General features: G+C 46.5%; 1 protein-coding gene across 2 annotated transcripts in view; it reads right to left on the bottom strand.

Moving 5' to 3' along the window:
* Nucleotides 1-562: 562 nt before the first annotated feature.
* The window catches only part of PINX1 (PIN2 (TERF1) interacting telomerase inhibitor 1), a 49,704-nt gene continuing 30,921 nt past the window's right edge, over nt 563-19,345 (bottom strand). For both annotated transcript variants that reach the window (XM_035110870.2, XM_035110871.2), the window contains exon 7: nt 563-1,552. In XM_035110870.2, the coding sequence (XP_034966761.1) occupies nt 944-1,552 (609 nt within the window). In that variant the 3' untranslated portion in view covers nt 563-943. The remainder of the gene's footprint in view (nt 1,553-19,345) is intronic.

Raw genomic sequence — 19,345 nt, 5'->3', positions numbered from 1 at the left:
CTTGGGGCTCCCTTTTAAAAAAGACTGTGGTTCCAAAGAGCTGGGTCTAGCCTCCGTCTCAATCCCCCACAATCCCCCTGGAGGCAGTGTACCTCCTCCAGGGGCCTTGTGGGAAGATGCAAATGGTGGAAACATCCAGCCACCGGGTGCTGTCTGGGGTGTTGGTTCACTGAGAAGATAGGGACCACCACCTTGCCCAGGTAGGTGACCCCCTGCAGCACCCACTGGCAGGACAGGTGTGCCAAAGTCAACCACCTGTATCAATCCCATCGCTTATCGGGCAACATGTGGAAATGAGGGTACCACTGATGCTCTTTCCCGGGAGTTGCTTGTTAATTCATTCAATTCACCGAAATCCCCACCCCATTAAAAAAGAAAAAGAAGTGGATTCTGGAGCAACTGGGTTGAAGGCTTGCTGATTTGGTTCTTAAGTTATCAAGTGAGCCCGGAATAAAACCAGAACTGAGTAGAAACAGCCCTCCTCTGACTTTAACTGTCTTGTTTGGAGGGTGAATCGAAGGTCCTCTTCCTTTTGGTGATTTTGTGTGTGTGTGTGTGTGTGTGTGTGTGTGTGTGTGTGTGTGTGTGTTGGGGGCTGGAAGGAACTATGAATATGAACCCAGGATTGTTTCAGAAAACAAGGGGGTCCAGATGAGCCTCCTTTGTGCTGAACGAACCTGAGAGGTCGTCACACCCCCACCTGGCGAAAATTCAAGGTGACTGTGCAGGGCAGCAGAAGGGGGTGGGCAGTATGTGGCTTCATGAGAACTCGGACGTGTTCCTTCAATGCATGCTGTATGTTTGTGCGTGTGTGAGAGAGGGAGAGATCACCTCCCTACTTCTATGTATGAATGTGGGCACATTTGGGCACCTGGCTAATGCATTAGGGCAGCCAAAAACCAACCATTCAACCAGGTCAACAGTCTGCAGAGTGTATTAACTGCTAACTGGAGAGTTTCTCCTTCTTCCTCTTCTTCTTCAATTTTTTGACATCTGCCACTGCATCCCTGTCTAGCTTTTTGCCCTTTTTCTTTCTCTTTCCTCTTGGCTCTTCTGAGTCATTGCTTTCTGCATCGGAAGTTCCTGAGCCACAACTTCCTTTCTCTTGGGCGCCATTTTGAGATCCGTTGCAACTAGGGCTCCCACCGACAGGACTGGAGTGCTTAGATTTCTTCTTCTTCCTCCTCCGCCTCTTCTTCTTCTGGGTATTGAGCTTCTCTCCTTCTTCACTTGAGCCAAGGTCCCTGGGGCATTTTGCCTCCGGTCCTTCAAGGCCATCCTCATTTTCAGACCAACCATGCTTGGGGTTCTTCCTCTTCCTGGGCTGGGCTACCGAACACTCCGACTCCTCGGCCATCGCTGGAGGAGACTCAGCTGTCCTGAAGTCAACCTCACGCTGGGCTTTCTTCAGCATGGCCATGCGCTTGGCAAAATACTCCTGCACGGTAAGGGCACTGGTTACGGTCTTGCCGGAGTCCACTTCGTCCAATGGGTCCTCCTCCTCTTTCTGGTCCTCCTTTGGAGATTCTGTGCCAGCAGCAGCAGCAGCAGCCTGCGAAGTGAAAGGGGAGAGAGATGAAGTCAGTGAGCCAAACTGCCTTCCAACAGTTGAGGGAGTTGGGTATTGTTGGAGCCTGGAGAAGAGAAGGCTCCCAGTACGTTTCCGAGCACAATTCAAAGTGTTGGTGCTGACCTTTAAAGCCCTAAATGGCCTCGGTCCAGTTTAATAGATTATTGTATTTTAATATTCTGTTGGAAGCCTCCCAGAGTGGCTGGGGAGCCCCAGCCAGATGGGCGGGGTATAAATAATAAATTATTATTATTATAAGAGTTAATAGTAGAATGATGATTCGTTGTTAATAAAAATTACAGGCAGAGGGGAAAAGTTTTATAGAATGAATAAAGAATTAAAAATATTTGATTTGAAATATTAGATTAAAAGTGATTGTATTAATATTGGGAATAAGAGTTGAAAACAAGAATAAAGGATTGAGAGAAGAATATTTAAGATAAGTAAAAGTATAATGAATACTGTCTAAATAATATTGTAACAGGGACCCAAGGTGGGGGAGGTCGGGGGAGTCCAAAGGGTGATGATCAAGATTTAAGTTAGAATTTTTGTTTTTTATTATTTTTGTACTTTGTACTTTGTATTTTTGTTTTTGTATTTTGTATTTTTTTCTGTATTTTGTATTTTTGTGTCTTGTATTTCTGTATATGGGTGTGTGTGTTCAAAAATCTTCAATAAATACATTTTTAAAAATAATATATTATTATTATTATTATTATTATTATTATTATTATTATTATTATTATTATATAAGGCTGAGATATGATATGATAGCCATCTTCATGGATCTCATGGGCTGTCACATGGAAAAAGCTTGTTTTCTGCTGCTCAAGAGGGTAGGACCTGAACCAATGGATTCGATTTACAAGAAAGGATATTCCGACCCAACATCAGGAAGAACTTTCTGACAGCGAGTGCTGTTCGACAGTGGAACAGACACCCACAAAAGGTGGTGGACTCTCCTTCCTTGGAGGTTTTCAAGCAGAGGTTGGGTGGCCATCTGTCACGGATGCTTTAGCTGAGTTTCCTGCATTGCAGGGGGTTGGACTACCGGTAGATGACCCTTTGTGTCCCTTTTAACTCTACAATTCTTTTAGTAAGCATCATATGCACCTTCCTTAATGATTATCCCCTGCACAAAACCTTCTCAGAGCTGTACATAATAAAAGTGATTTCTCAGTTCAGCAGGTTGCTTAGCCTAAATCCAAGATGGCGGGCTTACTGCTCCAGTAAAGTAAAGACTGGGGAGAGCAGAAGGAGGTCGTGGTGAACAATGATTTGGAATTGAAATAGAAATCCGTTGAATACTACATCCACACGATCTCATTGACTTGTGAGAAATGGCCGAGGGAGTTGGGGATGTTAACCAGGGAAAGAAGAGACCGAGAGGTGATATGATAAGATATCTGCAAATATCTGAAGGGCTGTCACATGGAAGAGGGAACAAGCTTGTTTTCTCCTGCTCTGGAGGGACTCTCCTTCATTGGAAAAAGGAATCTCTCCAACTTCTCTTTAAAAACCTCTGCTGAGCAGCCCTTACTGCCAGAACATTTTTCCTAATGCTTAGTCAGAATCTCCTTTCTTGCCATTTGAGTCCATTGGTTCGGGGTGTACTTATCGGAGCAGCAGAAAACAAGACTGCTCCATGTTCCATCTAGTAAAAGAATAGCTCTGCCTTCGCCAACCAGGTGCCCTTCAGATCTTTTGGACTACAACTCCCATCAGGCTCAGCCCAAAACATCTGGAAGGCACCACGTTAGTGAAGGCTTGCAAGAGGCTTTTGTTTCACGGGGCAAAGTCCTGTGAAGACAAATACGCCTAAGAGTTGGACACAGGCCAGCCCAAGGACCAAGCAAATCTTTTCTTTCTTTCCTTTTTTCTAAAGGAGAATATGAGCCAGAGTTTTTTTTAAGTGCCCCAAGAAACAATCCTGGAATCTCAAGTGTAATGTTATTTTTGCTGCACTGGGCTGAAGCCTTTGGAGCAAATCTGCATGCTCTCTCTCATTAGGACACTAATTCCCAAGTCCCGTGCCAGGAGGGCAGACGATTGCATACCCCATCAGACGTGAATGTGGAAAACAACATATATGAAAAGGGCCCGTGAGCCCAAAGGCAGCAGAAAACTCCATTTGACAGAGCAGGGGGTTGGCTTAATTTCAAAGGAAACCAATACATTTATACAGTGAAGTGATAATATATCCTGGGGCCATGGAGAGTATGTGTGGGGAGGGAGAAGAGGCATGGCTGGTCACCACTTTGGATGGATTTAAAAGAGGCTTAGACAAATTCATGGGGGGTACTAGCTACATCTGTGCACTACCTCCATTGTTGGAGCATTGCAGGGGGGTTGGGCTAGATGACCCACTGGGTTCCTTCCTGCTGTACCATTCCATGATTCAATTATCTCTGAATACCAGTTGCTGGGAATGACAAGCAGGGAGAGCGACGAAGCACCCAGGTCCTGCTCATGGCCTTCTGGTTGGCCGTTGTTGAGAACAGGATGCTGGGCAAGACGTGGCCCCCTTTTGGCCTGATCCAGGTACAGGAACGTTCTGATGTTCTGAAAGTCGGTGCCTTAAAGTCACCACAATTTTAGGAAGGATGTTCTCAAGCTGGAACGTTTGCAGAGGAGGGCAACCAAGATGATCAAGGGTCTGGAAACCAAGCCTTATGAGGAACGGTTGAAGGAGCTGGGTACGCTTAGGAGGAGACTGAGAGGAGATAATGATAGCCATCTTCAAATATCTTAAGGGCTGTCACACGGAAGATGGAGCAAGCTTGTTTTCTCCTGCTCTGGAGGGTTGGACTCGAACCAATGGCTCCAAGTTACAAGGAGATTCCCGACTAAACATACGTAGAAACTTTCTGAGAGCAAAAGCTGTTTGACAGTGGAACGGACTCCCTTGGGAGGTTGTGAATTCTCCTTCCTTGGAGGTTTTAAGCAGAGGTTAGATAGCTACCAGTGAGAGCCAGTGTGGTGTAGTGGTTAAGAGCAGTAGACTCGTAATCTGGGGAACCGGGTTCGCGTCTCTGCTCCTCCACATGCAGCTGCTGGGTGACCTTGGGCTAGTCACACTTCTTTGAAGTCTCTCAGCCCCACCCACCTCACAGGGTGTCTGTTGTGGGGGAGGAGGGGAAAGGAGATTGTTAGCCGCTTTGAGACTCCTTCGGGTAGTGATAAAGCGGGATATCAAATCCAAACTCTTCTTCTCTTCTTCTCTTCTTCCCTGCCAGGGATTTTTTTTAGTTGGTAGTTCCTGCCTTGCAGGTGGTTGGACTAGATGATCTTTGGCATCACCTCCAACTCTACAGTTCTTTGATTCTGTGAACATATCCCCATTCAATGGGCTGCCTCAGAAGGAGATTTTTCAGCAGAGGCTGGGGGTGGCCATTGGTCAAGGATTCTTTAGCTGTGATTCCTGCACTGCAGGGGTTGGACTAGTTTACTCTTGGAGGTCCCTTCGAACTCTACAAGTCTATGATTTTATGAAAGGCTCCCTCCCCCAGACTTGCCCCTCCCTCCCTTCCTTCTCCTTCTGACTGCACACCAGTTCCGACGCCACACTTTACACGATGACAAATGTCTCCACCAACCCTTTGCCAACTTCAGCCGGTCGCTCCCTCCACAGACTGCTCCGACCCACGTAAGCAACCTGTACAAGCCGAGATGCATTTTCAAAGCCACCTTTGCAAATCCGGCCAGAGACACATTAATTACCATTAAGGAGGTGCGCGGAGCAGAGTTTTTGACAGGAACACAGGGCTTTTAACTCCCTCCGAGCCAACGGCAGGCCTGGCCTGGCCACTGACTGGAGCTCAGAAAAACCCGCGAGGCCTGGAAGAGAGGGAAGCCTGCCAGAGGCCCCTGTATCAAACAGGAATTTTAATAACCACGGGCCGCTGAGCATGAAGGCAGCGGGGCATGGAGACAGGTAAAGGCAGTGTCAGGCCCAAAACAAACTCGCACATTTGGTTTCGGGGACACTGGTGGAAGACCATTAATCATCTGGAAAAAGACGGGGAGGTGCCAGGAATGCCTCGCATGAAGGGTTCCCTGCGAGGGAGCCATGGAAACCAGGCAGGTACAGCAAATGGCTATTTCCAAGCAGGCTGGCCAGGTGAAAATGGGCTGGTACCTGCTGGCGACGTTCACGGAACTGAAGAGATGGAAGGGATCCCAAGGGCACCCCCTGCAATGCAGGAATCATGGCAAAAGAATTCCTGACAGGTGGCTATCCAACCTTTGCTTAAAAACCCTCAGAGAAGGAGAATCCACCGCCCTCCGCGGAAGTCCGTTCCACTGCCCAACGGCTCTTCCCCTCAGAGAGTTGCTGCGATGATGAAATAGGGGACAAAATGGTAGAGCACCTTGAGCTTCTTCTTGGGGGAAACTTCACCCAGGCAGTCTCAGGGTATTAGCGCTCAGGTCTGGCTATGTGCTAATCCTTTGCTTATACTGCCTGTTGATTTGTGACCTGATGATGATTTCAAATCACTAGCAGTTTGCTGTGTAAAAAGTCCCTAACTGACTTACAAAGGGGTGCAGCAATAAAACTGCTAGCACATTTGCAAAGCTAAGCAGGGATTGCTATGTTTTCAGGCTGCGTGCTGAGAATCCCGTATTGTTGGGGGGGGGCTGGACTAGATGGCCCCCAGGGTCCCTTCCAACTCTGCAGGATTCCATGAAAAACATAAAGCATATATATATGTAAATAAAACCCCAACAACATACACTACACCAAACACCTCAAAACCCACAGAATATGGTGGTTCTATATTGCTTTATTGCACCTTGTCCTGAGATCGTGCATCAATGAAAGGCGGGCTGAAGAGGCTGGATTACTGCAATGCACTCTACATGGGGCTGCCCTTGAGGCTGGTCCAGAAGCTGCAGATGGTGCAAAGCACTGCGGCATAACTGCTCACAGGGCCAGGATACGGCCAACACTCTACCCGCAGTTGAAAAAAACTGCACTGGCTGCCCATCAGCTGCCAGGCTAAGTCCAAGGTGTTAGTTTTGGTGTGCAAAGTCCTACACTGCTTGGGGCCTGGATACCTGAAAGTTTCTGGCATCCTTTAGGTTGCCTTGCGTCGATCACTGTACTCTGCAGATACGTTCTGATCAGGAGGTCCAGTCCACACAACGTCAGAACTAGACCTTTAGGGTTGTGGCACCTTACCTATGTAACCCCCTCTCCTTAAGTCAGGGGTCAGCAAACTTTTTCAGCAGGGGGCCGGTCCACTGTCCCTCAGACTTTGTGGGAGGCTGGACTACATCGCTTTCATTTTAGGGATCCATGGTCTCGTTAGATAGTAAAATTCATTTTAAATTGCTTTTTAGGGGTTGCTTTTTAAAAGTCTGGAACAGATCAATCCCTTTTGCATTACTTCCTATGGGAAAGCTATCTCAGGTTACTAGTTACGATGGCTGCTGCCGGTCTTAAGAGACAATTTGCCTCTGAATCTCAGTGGCTGGGGAACACAAGCGGAAGAGGACTTTCGCACTCAGATCTTTCTTGTGGGCTTCCCAGAGGCATCCGGTTGGCCCCCATGAAAGCAGAAGACTGGGTGGGTTAGATCTTTAGTCCAGTTGCAGACCTATGTTTTGTGGGTCCTGGAACTTGAACTGCTACGGGCCCCTCTTTGCAACCAGCAACGAGGTCTGGCTAACCACTGTTTTCTTTCTTTTCATATCATTTTTATAAAGTCTCCAAAAACATTTCAATGCATTCTATAAAGCAGGGGTCAGCAAACTTTTTCAGCAGGGGCTGACCTTGTAGGGGGCTGGACTATATGTTGAAGAAGAAAAAATGAACGAATTCCTATGCCCCACAAATAACCCAGAGATGCATTTTAAATAAAAGCACACATTCTACTCATGTAAAAATATGCTGATTCCCGGACCATACGCGGGCCAGATTTAGAAGGCAATTGGGCCGGATCTGGCCCCCAGACCTTAGTTTGCCTACCCATGCCTTAAGACTTAGACAGGGGCCATCTCTGTTGCCTAAAGCCCTTCCTCTTCTCCAAAGCCTTCATTATACATCAGGGGTCCCCAGACTTACCGGGCTTTGGGCCGGAAGGCAGGGGAGTGCGCGCCCGTGCACATGTACACACACACTTGCGCGGTGGCGCGCTTCCAGGTCGGAAAAAATCGCTGAAAATCGTTTGTGCGCATGCGTATGGGCCTTCCCCGACCCGGAAGTGCACCGGAAATGACCTCTTCTGGGTCGGGAGAGGCCCATACGCATGCGCACAAACGATTTTCGGCGATTTTTTCCGCTCTGGAAGTTCGCCGCCGTGCTGCGCGCCGTTAAGAGCCGGCGTCGGCAGCGGGCGTCTTTGCGGGCCGGATTGGGAGGCCAACTGGGCCGCATCTGGCCCGCGGGCCGTAGTCTGGGAACCCCTGTTATACACCTTTAGGCACCAGGCAAAAACACTCCTCTTTAACCAGGCCTTTGGCTGATTGACATCCAGTGCTCCTTTAAAATCTGTTGGGAGGGGGTTATCGGGTTGCTTTTGTTTTCATTCTGATTGTGTATTTTGTGTTTTTTTATATTGTGATTTCATCTTGTGAACCACCGGAGACCTGCGGGTTTGGGTTTATATAAATTAATAAATAATAATAATAATAATAATAATAATAATAACAATAATGATAGTAAGTTGAGATCTTTTGCAGTCCGCATCTGTATCAGAATTGTTTTTAAGGATGTCTTTAATATCATATTATTTGCTGCCCTGGGCTCCTTTGCAAAGAAAGGCAGGGCATAAATTTAATCAGGAAATATATATATATATATTTCAAATTATTAATTACTTACTACAGCTCCCCAAATGGTAAAAAATGAATTAACCGCACTGCCTCCCTTAGGCAGCCTGCTCAAAGGAGTCTACACCGTGGTGTTTCTGCATGAGTCACTGTTCTGGGCATGCCTCCTCTGAGGACATGTGAACCCGATGTGCGTCTTGGCATTTGACAGCCAGCGAAGGTGACCCAATTACACCTAATGGCAGCGACGTGACAGAAAGTAGGAAGCCTCCTTTGCAAACGGGCAATTTGGCCAACGCGAGACGTACGTTTTAAGAAATATTTCCTGACACGGTAGCTGTTTGGGATCCTAAAGACAGAGAAATATACTGAGGCGTAAGAAACAGAGATGATGGCCAAAGATGCTTAACGCACACCTGGAGCCAAGGATGGGAGGGCCTGTTTCATGACAAGGCAGAAAGATGAAGAGGCCTACCCCTCCCACCCAAAGATCTCTTTTGTCTCGATCGACAGCCAAACAGAGATCAAGTCAAAGCATGACTGAGCACTCGGAAGGCTGAGGAATCGTCATCTTTCCCCAAGGAGGATGAGTAATCTGCACGCAACAGTGCAGAGTTAGGGGGGGGGAAGGGGGAATCTAACAATTTTAACAACGGGCTTTTAAATTTTAAAATTCGGAATGTCAAGGTAAAGTTTCGGGTAAACGTAAAGGGACCCCTGACCATTAGGTCCAGTCGTGACCGACTCTGGGGTTGCGCGCTCATCTCGCATTATTGGCCGAGGGAGCCGGCGTATAGCTTCCAGGTTATGTGGCCAGCATGACAAAGCCGCTTCTGGCAAACCAGAGCAGCACATGGAAACGCCGTTTACCTTCCCGCTGTAGCGGTTCCTATTTATCTACTTGCATTTTGACATGCTTTCGAACTGCTAGGTTGGCAGGAGCTGGGACCGAGCAACGGGAGCTCACCCCGTCACAGGGATTCGAACCGCCGACCTTCTGATCAGCAAGCCCTAGGCTCAGTGGTTTAACCACAGCGCCACCTGGGTTTCGGATAACACACCTCTAAAAAGAAAGAAAGAAAACGGAACAGGAGGTCTTCCTGGTGAGGGATTAACGAAAAAGCCAAAGGAAGCCCGTCCTCCTGAAATTTTAATCCCTGCAACAGGGCTGTTAAAATGAGGATTAAAATGAGGAGTGGGAGAAAACTCTTTGGAGGAAAAAAGCTGTAAAATATCAACCAATCAATCAATCAATCAATCGTCTGTCCACAAGAGTGATTTGCCAAGTCTCAATTGAACTAGGGCCAACAATGGGGACTCAGTGGCGAGAGCCCTCTGCACACGCCTATAGGCAACCATCCCTTTGGCTGGTCTGCTAGCAAGACATGCAAGGCATTTCATGAATGGAGAGGGAGCAATAGCCTTTCTCAGTTTTCTCCAGTAGCAAATGGCAGTCTCCGATGAAGCCGTTAGGCTGCTGAGTCTTTCAATTTGCAGATTGCTCTGTCCAGAAGGTTTGGCCAAGTAACCAGTGGGGATTTGGAAGGAAGAACGAAGGCTTGAGGAAATGGGGTGGGGAGTAAGGAAAAATCAGAATTAAAAGAAAGAAAGAAAGAAAGAAAGAAAGAAAGAAAGAAAGAAAGAAAGAAAGAAAGAAATTTGCACTAACAGGCCCCCAGTCGGGTGGATTAAGAATGGGGTGTTAAATGGAAAGACGACAAGATACCAATGAAAGAAGATTGGCAAGTTAAACTTATAGAATATGCAGAAATGGCGAAACTCACGGGAAGACTCCGAGACAATGACAATAGAGACTTTAAAAAAGATCGGGAACTGTTTATGCTGTATCTACAGAAATACTGTAAAGAAATGGAGTCATTAGCAGGATTTGAGTAAACACTTACGATTAAGAAAACAAATGTAAAGATTAAGAAACAACAATTTGGAAATTAATTAAGTGTAAGACATAACTGGAAAGAAAATATGGTATAAAAATGATAAGAATATAAGAGCATTTAATTATAAGATTATAGGGGGAAACAAATTAAGCAGAAGTAGTAAACATTTAATGAACCAGAAAGGGAAGTTGAGGGAAGTCATAGCGTGGGGGGGGGTATTTTGATTCTTTTATTATTTCTCTTTTATATGATAAATAGATGGATAAATGTGTGGAAATTTAAAAATATTTTTTTAAAAAAACTATTTAAAAATAAATAAAAATAATGGGGTGTCAAAGGAGATGGCCAAGATAAGACTTTTGGAAAAAATGATGCCATCAGGAGCCTGGAAAAACCCTGAAGACGGAAAAGGATTCCAGCGGAGATTATAGGAGGAAGCTGTGTCAACAAGCGAAGGGCTTGGCTTCTGAGAGATGAGGAAACCGTGTACTCGGCTTTTGAAACTGGGAATAACTGGCAGCTCTGGGAACTTTGGTTTGTTACCCTCTGGGAAGGGCGGGGAAGGGAGACTGGAGAAAGGGAATTCGTTTAGTTATTTATTTAGGCAAACAAGGAGGGGGGGGATATCAATGGGAATTAACACAACATCTCTTAACTGCTGCCAGCTTTATTATTTGGGGAACGAGAACACCATCTTCGAGAGAATGGATAACTAAAATCAGGGACGTAGTATGCGTGGTTAAACATAGGAAAGGCCACGAGATAATGCATTGATTAAGAAACGGAGTATTTTTTTTTAAAAAAAAAATGCACTAGGATAACATAAACCCCTTTGTGTTATTTGGAAACTTGTGGTATTAATTTATTATGTTCAACCTTTGTATGCAAATTTGTTCCTATATGTTTAGCTCTAGATACCCCTTTCCCCTTTTATTTTGTGTTATAAATATGTGCAAAAAAAGATCCACCATCTTTTAGCAGCCTGGTTCTGTATGTGCCAAAAGACTGGGCAGTTTTATTTTGTTTTGAAAAAGCAAGAAGCTTCAAGGAAGAACAACAAATAACAATCTGATTCGTAATGAAATAAAAGAAGCAGATTTGTTAATTGGGAGCGGGGTGGGGGGTGGGGTAGCCGGTAGAATTAATTAACTCTGCACAACCCGATCAATCCTGTCGGAGGGTGGAAGCAACAGGCATTTCCTGTTTTGCTGGAATCGCGAACCAGGAGAGAAGCAGGGCTTATGAGAAAAGCCCCGAGGCCTCCCCGCAGCCCGTTGCTCACCCAGGAATACGTTGGCAGAGCCCTCACTTTTTGCAACCCGGTGTCAAAGGAAGTTCAAAGCCCGGGGAGCTGAGAACTTGTCCGGGGGGGGGGGGTAGCTTTCAGTTCGTCCTTGTGGCAGAACAGTTGTGTGGCAGCAACTAGATTACAGACAGTAGCCCTGAATTCCTTATAGCTCTGGTCTCCGTGTCGGGACCTCCTAATCGGGGGTCACCAACATGGCACCCACAGGCACCTCCTGTGTCCGTACAGTAACATTGGATCTCACATGCATTTAGCCTGCGTGATTTCAACCACACGCGCTTTGGGGGGCTGGTGTCAAGGCTTTAGGGAATTACGATCCCTCCCCCGGTGGCAAGCCAAACAGATAACCGAAAAGAGTTCTTACCACGTAATTTATTCAGTATTCACAGAGAGAGACAAAGGAACACTGTCTCTATTCAATAATGGCGCTGCTCCAAGTAAATCCCATCCCCCCTCCCTCTCCCTTATTCTACGTCAGGGGGTCAGCAACCTTTTTCAGCCATGGGCTGGTCTACCGTCCCTCAGACCATGTGGGGGGCCAGACTATATTTTGGGGGAAAAATAGGAATCAATTCCAATGCTCCACAAATAACCCAGAGGTGCATGTCAAATAAAAGCATACATTCTACTCATGTAAAAACGCCAGGCAGGCTCCACAAATAAGCCAGAGATGCATTTTAAATAAAAGGACACATTCTACTCATGTAAAAACATGCCGATTCCTGGACTGTCTGCGGGCCAGATTGAGAAGGCAATTGGGCCAGATCCGGCCCCCGGGCCTTAGGTTGCCTACCCCTGTTCTACGTCATTCCTGCGCCGGCTGAACTGAGCTTTCTGTCTCTGAATTTTCTGTTCTATCACCCTTGGTACCCGCCTAGTTCTGGGAGAGGGGGGCTCAGGAATGCTCTTCAAAGACACCGAGTCTGCCAGCTCACTCTCCCCCAGTGCTTCTTCTTCCTGCTGCTCCCTCAGCTCCCCCAATGTTTCCCAGCTTTTACCCTCTGCAGCCTCTGAACTCTGCAAACCAGAGGTGCGGGGGGGGGGGGGCGGCAGCGGTGGCTCCCACTGTTCCTCCTCAGCCCAGCCCCTGACACCTGGCTGGTTGAAATTGCATAATAATAATAATAATAATAATAATAATAATAATAATAATAATTTATTTATATCCCGCCCTCCCCGTCCAAAGTCGGGCTCAGGGCGGCTAACATCAGATCTATAACATTAGTATAAAATTGAACAATAAATCCCAAGCGAGGCAGGGGGTTTTAAAGCTCTTTTTTGTGCCGGGTCTGCTTGGGGTTACCTGGCATATAAAGAGCTTTTAAGCTCATTGCTTTGCTTGGGGGGGGGACGGACGGACAAGGCCCTTTCAGCGCATCAGCCCTCGGAGACTAGAGACGCTCGCAAGGCGGGGGGGGGGGAGGGTTGTGTATATATCTCAGAACATATGTAAGATGCGGTTGTAATGTACCTCCACCAGCATCTCACCTGCTGGCTGGAACCAATGGACGCTGAAGTCCAAAACGTTTTGGAGGGCACCAAGTTGGGAAAGGCTACCCTAAACTCTGGGTGCAGTGGTGTTTCAGAGGCCCACCTCTCTTCAGAGCAGTGCTTGTCAAAGGGCGTGGCAGGAGAGGGTGACAGGACCAGCGGGAAGATTCAAGGACAATTGACGGAGAAGTGTAGTATCAAAATACTTTTTGGGGGGGATATACAACCAGATGTGGGTGGTGTTGTGGGTTAAACCACAGAGCCTAGGGCTTGCCGATCAGAAGGTCAGCGGTTCGAATCCCCACGACGGGGTGAGCTCCCGTTGCTCAGTCCCTGCTCCTGCCAACCTAGCAGTTCGAAAGCACATCAAAGTGCAAGTAGATAAATAGGTACCGCTCCAGCAGGAAGGTAAACGGCGTTTCCATGTGCTGCTCTGGTTTGCCAGAAGCGGCTTAGTCATGCTGGCCACATGACCCGGAAGTCGTACGCCAGCTCCCTCGGTCAATAAAGCGAGATGAGTGCCGCAATCCTAGAGTCATCCGCGACTGGACCTAATGGTCAGGGGTCCCTTTACCTTTTTACAACCGGATGCAGTACTCAAGCCTCTCTTCAAGAGCACTGCCTATTTTTCCATACTTTTCCATGATCTGTTGTTGTGTGCAGGGATTTTCAACTCTGACAAGCATGAAAGATCAGAAAAGAGAATGGCTTCTTTGTGTTGATAAGGAAATGAGAGTTTGTTTCTCTCAAATTAGACCTAACATAATTGAGGTTACATGGTGAAAGCAAACTCACACCTCTCGCGGAGTTCGTATAAATACTTAAGGTACATATGTAAGAGGCTCATTTATATTTTAGGCCGGATTCAGGTTCTTAGGTAGCTTTTATACTTTCTGGATGCCCCACAATCATATTTATAAAGTAGCTGTATTCTGTGTATAAAATTAAGCACTGCCAGGAGCTGTTCTTTTTCACTTTCCAAAAACTTTGGTCTGGCGCGAGCCAATTTTTATTCTGAAAGTGTGGCCCAGAGAAAAAATGTTTGAGAACAACTGCTTTAGATGGTGACGCACATTACTTCACCTGCTTCAAAATGTTATAAGCCAGATCTGCTGGGTGTGTGGTTTTTCTTCTTTTGCAGGGCTCTTGACACTTTCAGAAGGTAAAATTAATTTTTTTTGGTTTTCCAAAAGGACTTTATGTGCTTCTTCACCAAACGTAGACGTACCAAGCCAAATGTTGTCCCGTTACAAAAATAATAGCAAGCCCGAATTCCTCACACCCCAAAAAGGTATTTTAAAGACCCCTCACTGAAGAAATGTGCAAAAATTATGTTTCACCCCCTAAAACGACACGTCCTAATGCTGGACCACAATTCCAGTTCTTGCCGATCCTCATCCATGGTGGCTACGGCCAGTGGCAGCTATAGTTTCACAACATGTGGAGGGTGACAGATGTCCCCCCCTCCCTGGCTTGGCCTTTGGCTCAGAGAAAACCCTGGACTGTTAGGACTAGTACACACTTTGTCTCAACATCACAGCTGGCTTGAAGCAAAACAAATACCAAAAATTAGTGAGCGGCAGGGGAAATTATTCAGCTATTTAGATCTAGCGAAACTAACAGATTCAATTCGAGGTTGTAGTAACCAGAAATTCTATCAAAGCTGGGAAAAATTGGGGGGTTATATGAAGAAACAGTGCCCTACACCAAAATCCTGGATTTACTTCTAACGTTCTGTATTGTTCGCAAATATTATAATTACAAGAGGGAAGTATCAGGGAAGTATACTATGGTAATGGAAGCAGCAACTAGTTAAATATTTAATTAACCCGATCTTAACTATCTGACGAAGTGTGCATGCACACGAAAGCTCATACCAAAATAAAAACTTAGTTGGTCTTTAAGGTGCTACTGAAGGAATTTTTTTATTTTAATTAACCCGAGATGATGATAAGCGGAAGTTTAATGGTTGGAGAGGATAATTTTGTTTGTTTTGCTTGTTATGTTTATTTATTGTATGATTTGTTTAATATGATTTAGATTGAGTAAAGGTAATATACAGATAAGTTCAGTGGATTTTTGCATTAGATTTTATTCATATTTTTATTTGTAAGTTTGGTTATATGGTGATTTGTATGATTTGTTTGTTTTGATTTGAATTTCAATAAAGTTTATTTTTTTTAAAAAAGCAAAACAAACCACAACTCCCAGTTTGGAGATGACCGTAACTGCAAGGCCTGTGGCCCGTTCCTCCTGATGGCTAGGAAAAAAGGGCCTCTTGCGCATTCGTCACAAGCCATTTATTAGAGTTTACTGTGATGTGAAAACTCTGTCATATTGCTGATGTCCCTGGTATACAACTGGGCGTCGGAAATCCTTGCAGGTCTGGCGATCATACCACCCAGAGACCTGCCACGAGGTCCCCACCTGCCGTTTGCCCTCCCCAGGCTCAACCACGTTTCGTGGCAGTGAATTGCGTCGAGCTGCTCATGCGTGTTGCTCGGAAGTCCCCTGGGACCGTAGATCAGCGTTACGGGACAGACTTAAGCGGCTACAAGAACGACAAGCACCTCGAGCTGTTGTAACATTCTGTTCTCAATTTGTATTTTCTGTCCAAAAGGGGGAGGGAGGCACACCCTCAGGATTGCTTCCCCACCCCCCCCCTGCCCCGGGCAAAAAGGCCACCGCAGGCGTCCCTTGCCAAAAGGAAGTTGCAGCTCCTGGCCCCCGTGTTTGTATGGAGGTGCGGCTGGGCCGGGAAGCTGGCAGGTTCCTTACGAAATGCGCCGTAAATCTGAGCCAAGCCGACTGCCCGTGATCAAGATAGAAGGGCATGCTGGGACACGGGGTTCTCACGGGGCACTCGCCTCTGCAAGGGCAATGCCACCCCTGGGCCAACTTTTGAACTTTTGTCCTGCAATGCAACAGCTTGTGCCCAGGCGCGTCAGTCTTGGTGGGTAAGGAAGGGTATGCTCAGCCACGCTGATTCTGCTCTCTGGGTCTGCTTCCCCCCCCCTGCTTACTGGTTCCTAGTTTGACCCCTAGAGCTTCAAGTTAAAAAAGGATCTAGTAGGAGGCGATAGCAAAGGTGACTATGGGGTTGTGGCGCTCATCTCGCTTTCAGGCCGAGGGAGCTGGCATTTGTCCACAGACAGCTTTCCGGGTCATGTGGCCGGCATGACCAGGCCACTTCTGGCGCAATGGAACACTGAAACCAGAGCAGCGTACAGAAACGCCATTGACCTTCCCGCCACAGTGGTACCTATTTATCTACTTGTGCTGGCGTGCTTTCGAACTGCTAGGTAGACAGGAGCTGGGACGGAGCAGCGGGAGCTCACCCCGTTGTGCGGATTCGAACTGCCAACCTTCTGATCGGCAAGCCCAAGAGGCTCAGTGGTTTACACCACAGCCGCTACCCTCATCCCTGATAGCAAAGGCATAGGAATGTAACAAGAGCCTGCTGAATCAGGCCCATGGCCCATGTGGTGGATTGGGCTCATGGCCCCCCTCCTTGTGGTTTCCAACAACTGGTCTTCAGGAGCCTAGACATAGTGGCTAAGAGCCACTGACATCCCAATCCCCCATGAAGACTCTAATCCTCTTCTAAAGCCATCCAAGTTGGTGGCCACCACTGCCTCCTGTGGAAGGGAGTTCCACAGTTTAACTATGTGCGACATGAAGGAGGACTTTCTTACCTGTCCTCAGCCTCAGTTTCATTCAATGTCCGCAACTCCTAGTGTCATGAGATGGAACTTTTCTCTACACCTTTTCTCTATGCCATGCATTGTTTTGCAAACTTCTACCGCGTTGCCTCTCGCTCCCCCTTTCTCCGAACTAAAACTAAAACAACAGACTGGAACAACCTTAAACAACAATAACCTTAAAATCATAGTATGTTTCTGCAGGAGAGGAGTTATGGCTTTGCTTTGCTTTTATATTTGCCTTACTATGTATTCTGTGTTCTCATTGTGTTGTTTTTTTTTTTTGTGAACTGCCCTGTGATCTTCGGATGAAGGGCAATATAAGAATTTACTAAATAATGGTAATAATAATTTTGTTTTCCCTGGTGCATTTTTTAAAAGGGGGGTATGTTATGCGGGGGGCATAATGTAAGGATACACTGTGTGCAGAGGCTCAAGATTTTACTTACTTTGCTTATTTTCTCCCTCTAAATACTCAATATCCCACCCTTTGTATGTAGACATCAGGGCTGCTTTCAACAACAGCATCTCCAGTCGATGAATCCCAAGCGGCAGGGCCGAGAAAGGCCCCTGAAAATGAGGCTATAGAAAGATGCCTGCCAGCCAGCAGAGGCAACACAAGCCTAGATGGACTAATGGCTTGACTTGGTAGGAAGCACCTTATGCCAAGGACCAGTAGCTTAGGGGGCTCAGAATCATAGAGTTGGAAGAGACTACAAGGGCCATCCAGTCCAACCCCCTGACAAGCAGGAAACACCACCAAAGCATTCTTGGCATATGCCTGTCAAGCCTCTGCTTGTTGTTGTTGTTGTTGTTGTTGTTGTTGTTTAGTCGTTTAGTCGTGTCCGACTCTTCGTGACCCCATGGACCATAGAACGCCAGGCACTCCTGTCTTCCACTGCCTCCCGCAGTTTGGTCAAACTCATGTTCGTAGCTTCGAGAACACTGTCCAACCATCTTGTCCTCTGACGTCCCCTTCTCCTAGTGCCCTCAATCTTTCCCAACATCAGGGTCTTTTCCAAGGATTCTTCCTCTTCTCATGAGGTGGCCAAAGTATTGGAGCCTCAGCTTCACGATCTGTCCTTCCAGGGAGCACTCAGGGCTGATTTCCTTAAGAATGGATAGGTTTGATCTTCTTGCAGTATGGGACTCTCAAGAGTCTCCTCCAGCACCATAATTCAAAAGCATCAATTCTTCGGCGATCAGCCTTCTTTATGGTCCAGCTCTCACTTCCATACATCACTACTGGGAAAACCATAGCTTTAACTATACGGACCTTTGTCGGCAAGGTGATGTCTCTGCTTTTTAAGATGCTGTCTAGGTTTGTCATTGCTTTTCTCCCAAGAAGCAGGCGTCTTTTAATTTCGTGACTGCTGTCACCATCTGCAGTGATCAAGGAGCCCAAGAAGGTGAAATCTCTCACTGCCTCCATTTCTTCCCCTTCTATTTGCCAGGAGGTGATGGGACCAGTGGTCATGATCTTGGTTTCTTTGATGTTGAGCTTCAGACCATATTTTGCGCTCTCCTCTTTCACCCTCATTAAAAGGTTCTTTAATTCCTCCTCGCTTTCTGCCATCAAGGTTGTGTCATCTTGCATATCTGAGGTTGTTGATATTTCTTCCGGCAATCTTAATTCCGGCTTGGGATTCATCTAGTCCAGCCTTTCGCATGATGAATTCTGCATATAAGTTAAATAAGCAGGGAGACAATATACAACCTTGTTGTACTCCTTTCCCAATTTTGAACCACTCAGTTGTTCCATATCCAGTTCTAACTGTAGCTTCTTGTCCCACATAGAGATTTCTCAGGAGACAGATGAGGTGATCAGGCACTCCCATTTCTTTAAGAACTTGCCATAGTTTGCTGTGGTCGACACAGTCAAAGGCTTTTGCATAGTCAATGAAAGCCTCTGCTTAAAGACCTCCAAAGAAGGAGACTCCACCACACTTCTTGGCAGCAAATTCCACTGCCGAACAGCTCTTACTGTCAGGAAGCTCTTCCTAATGTTTAGGTGGAATCTTCTTTCTTGTAGTTTGAATCCATTGCTCCGTGTCCGCTTCTCTGGAGCAGCAGAAAACAACCTTTCACCCTCCTCTCTATGACATCCTTTTATATATTTGAACATGGCCATCATATCACCCCTTAACCTTCTCTTCTCCAGGCTAAACATACCCAGCTCCCTAAGCCGTTCCTCATAAGGCATTGTTTCCAGGCCTTTGACCATTTTGGTTGCCCTCTTCTGGACTCGTTCCAGCTTGTCAGTATCCTTCTTGAACAGTGGTGCCCAGAACTGGACACAGTACTCCAGGTGAGGTCTGACCAGAGCAGAATACAGTGGTACTACAGTGGAACCTTGGTTTATGAACACCTCGGTTTACGAATTTTCGGTTTATGAACGCCGCGGACCCATCTGGAACGGATAAATTCACTTTCCATTACTTTCAATGGGAAAGTTTGCTTCAGTTTATGAACAGACTTCCGGAACCAATTGTGTTCATAAGCCGAGGTACCACTGTATTACTTCCCTTGATCTAGATGCTATACTCCTATTGATGCAGCCCAGAATTGCATTGGTTTTTTTAGCTCATTGTCTTGTATTCAAATC

Source organism: Zootoca vivipara, chromosome 3 (genome assembly GCF_963506605.1).
Source record: "Zootoca vivipara chromosome 3, rZooViv1.1, whole genome shotgun sequence".
Taxonomy (NCBI): domain Eukaryota; kingdom Metazoa; phylum Chordata; class Lepidosauria; order Squamata; family Lacertidae; genus Zootoca; species Zootoca vivipara.
This window is presented reverse-complemented; position numbering and strand designations above follow the sequence as displayed.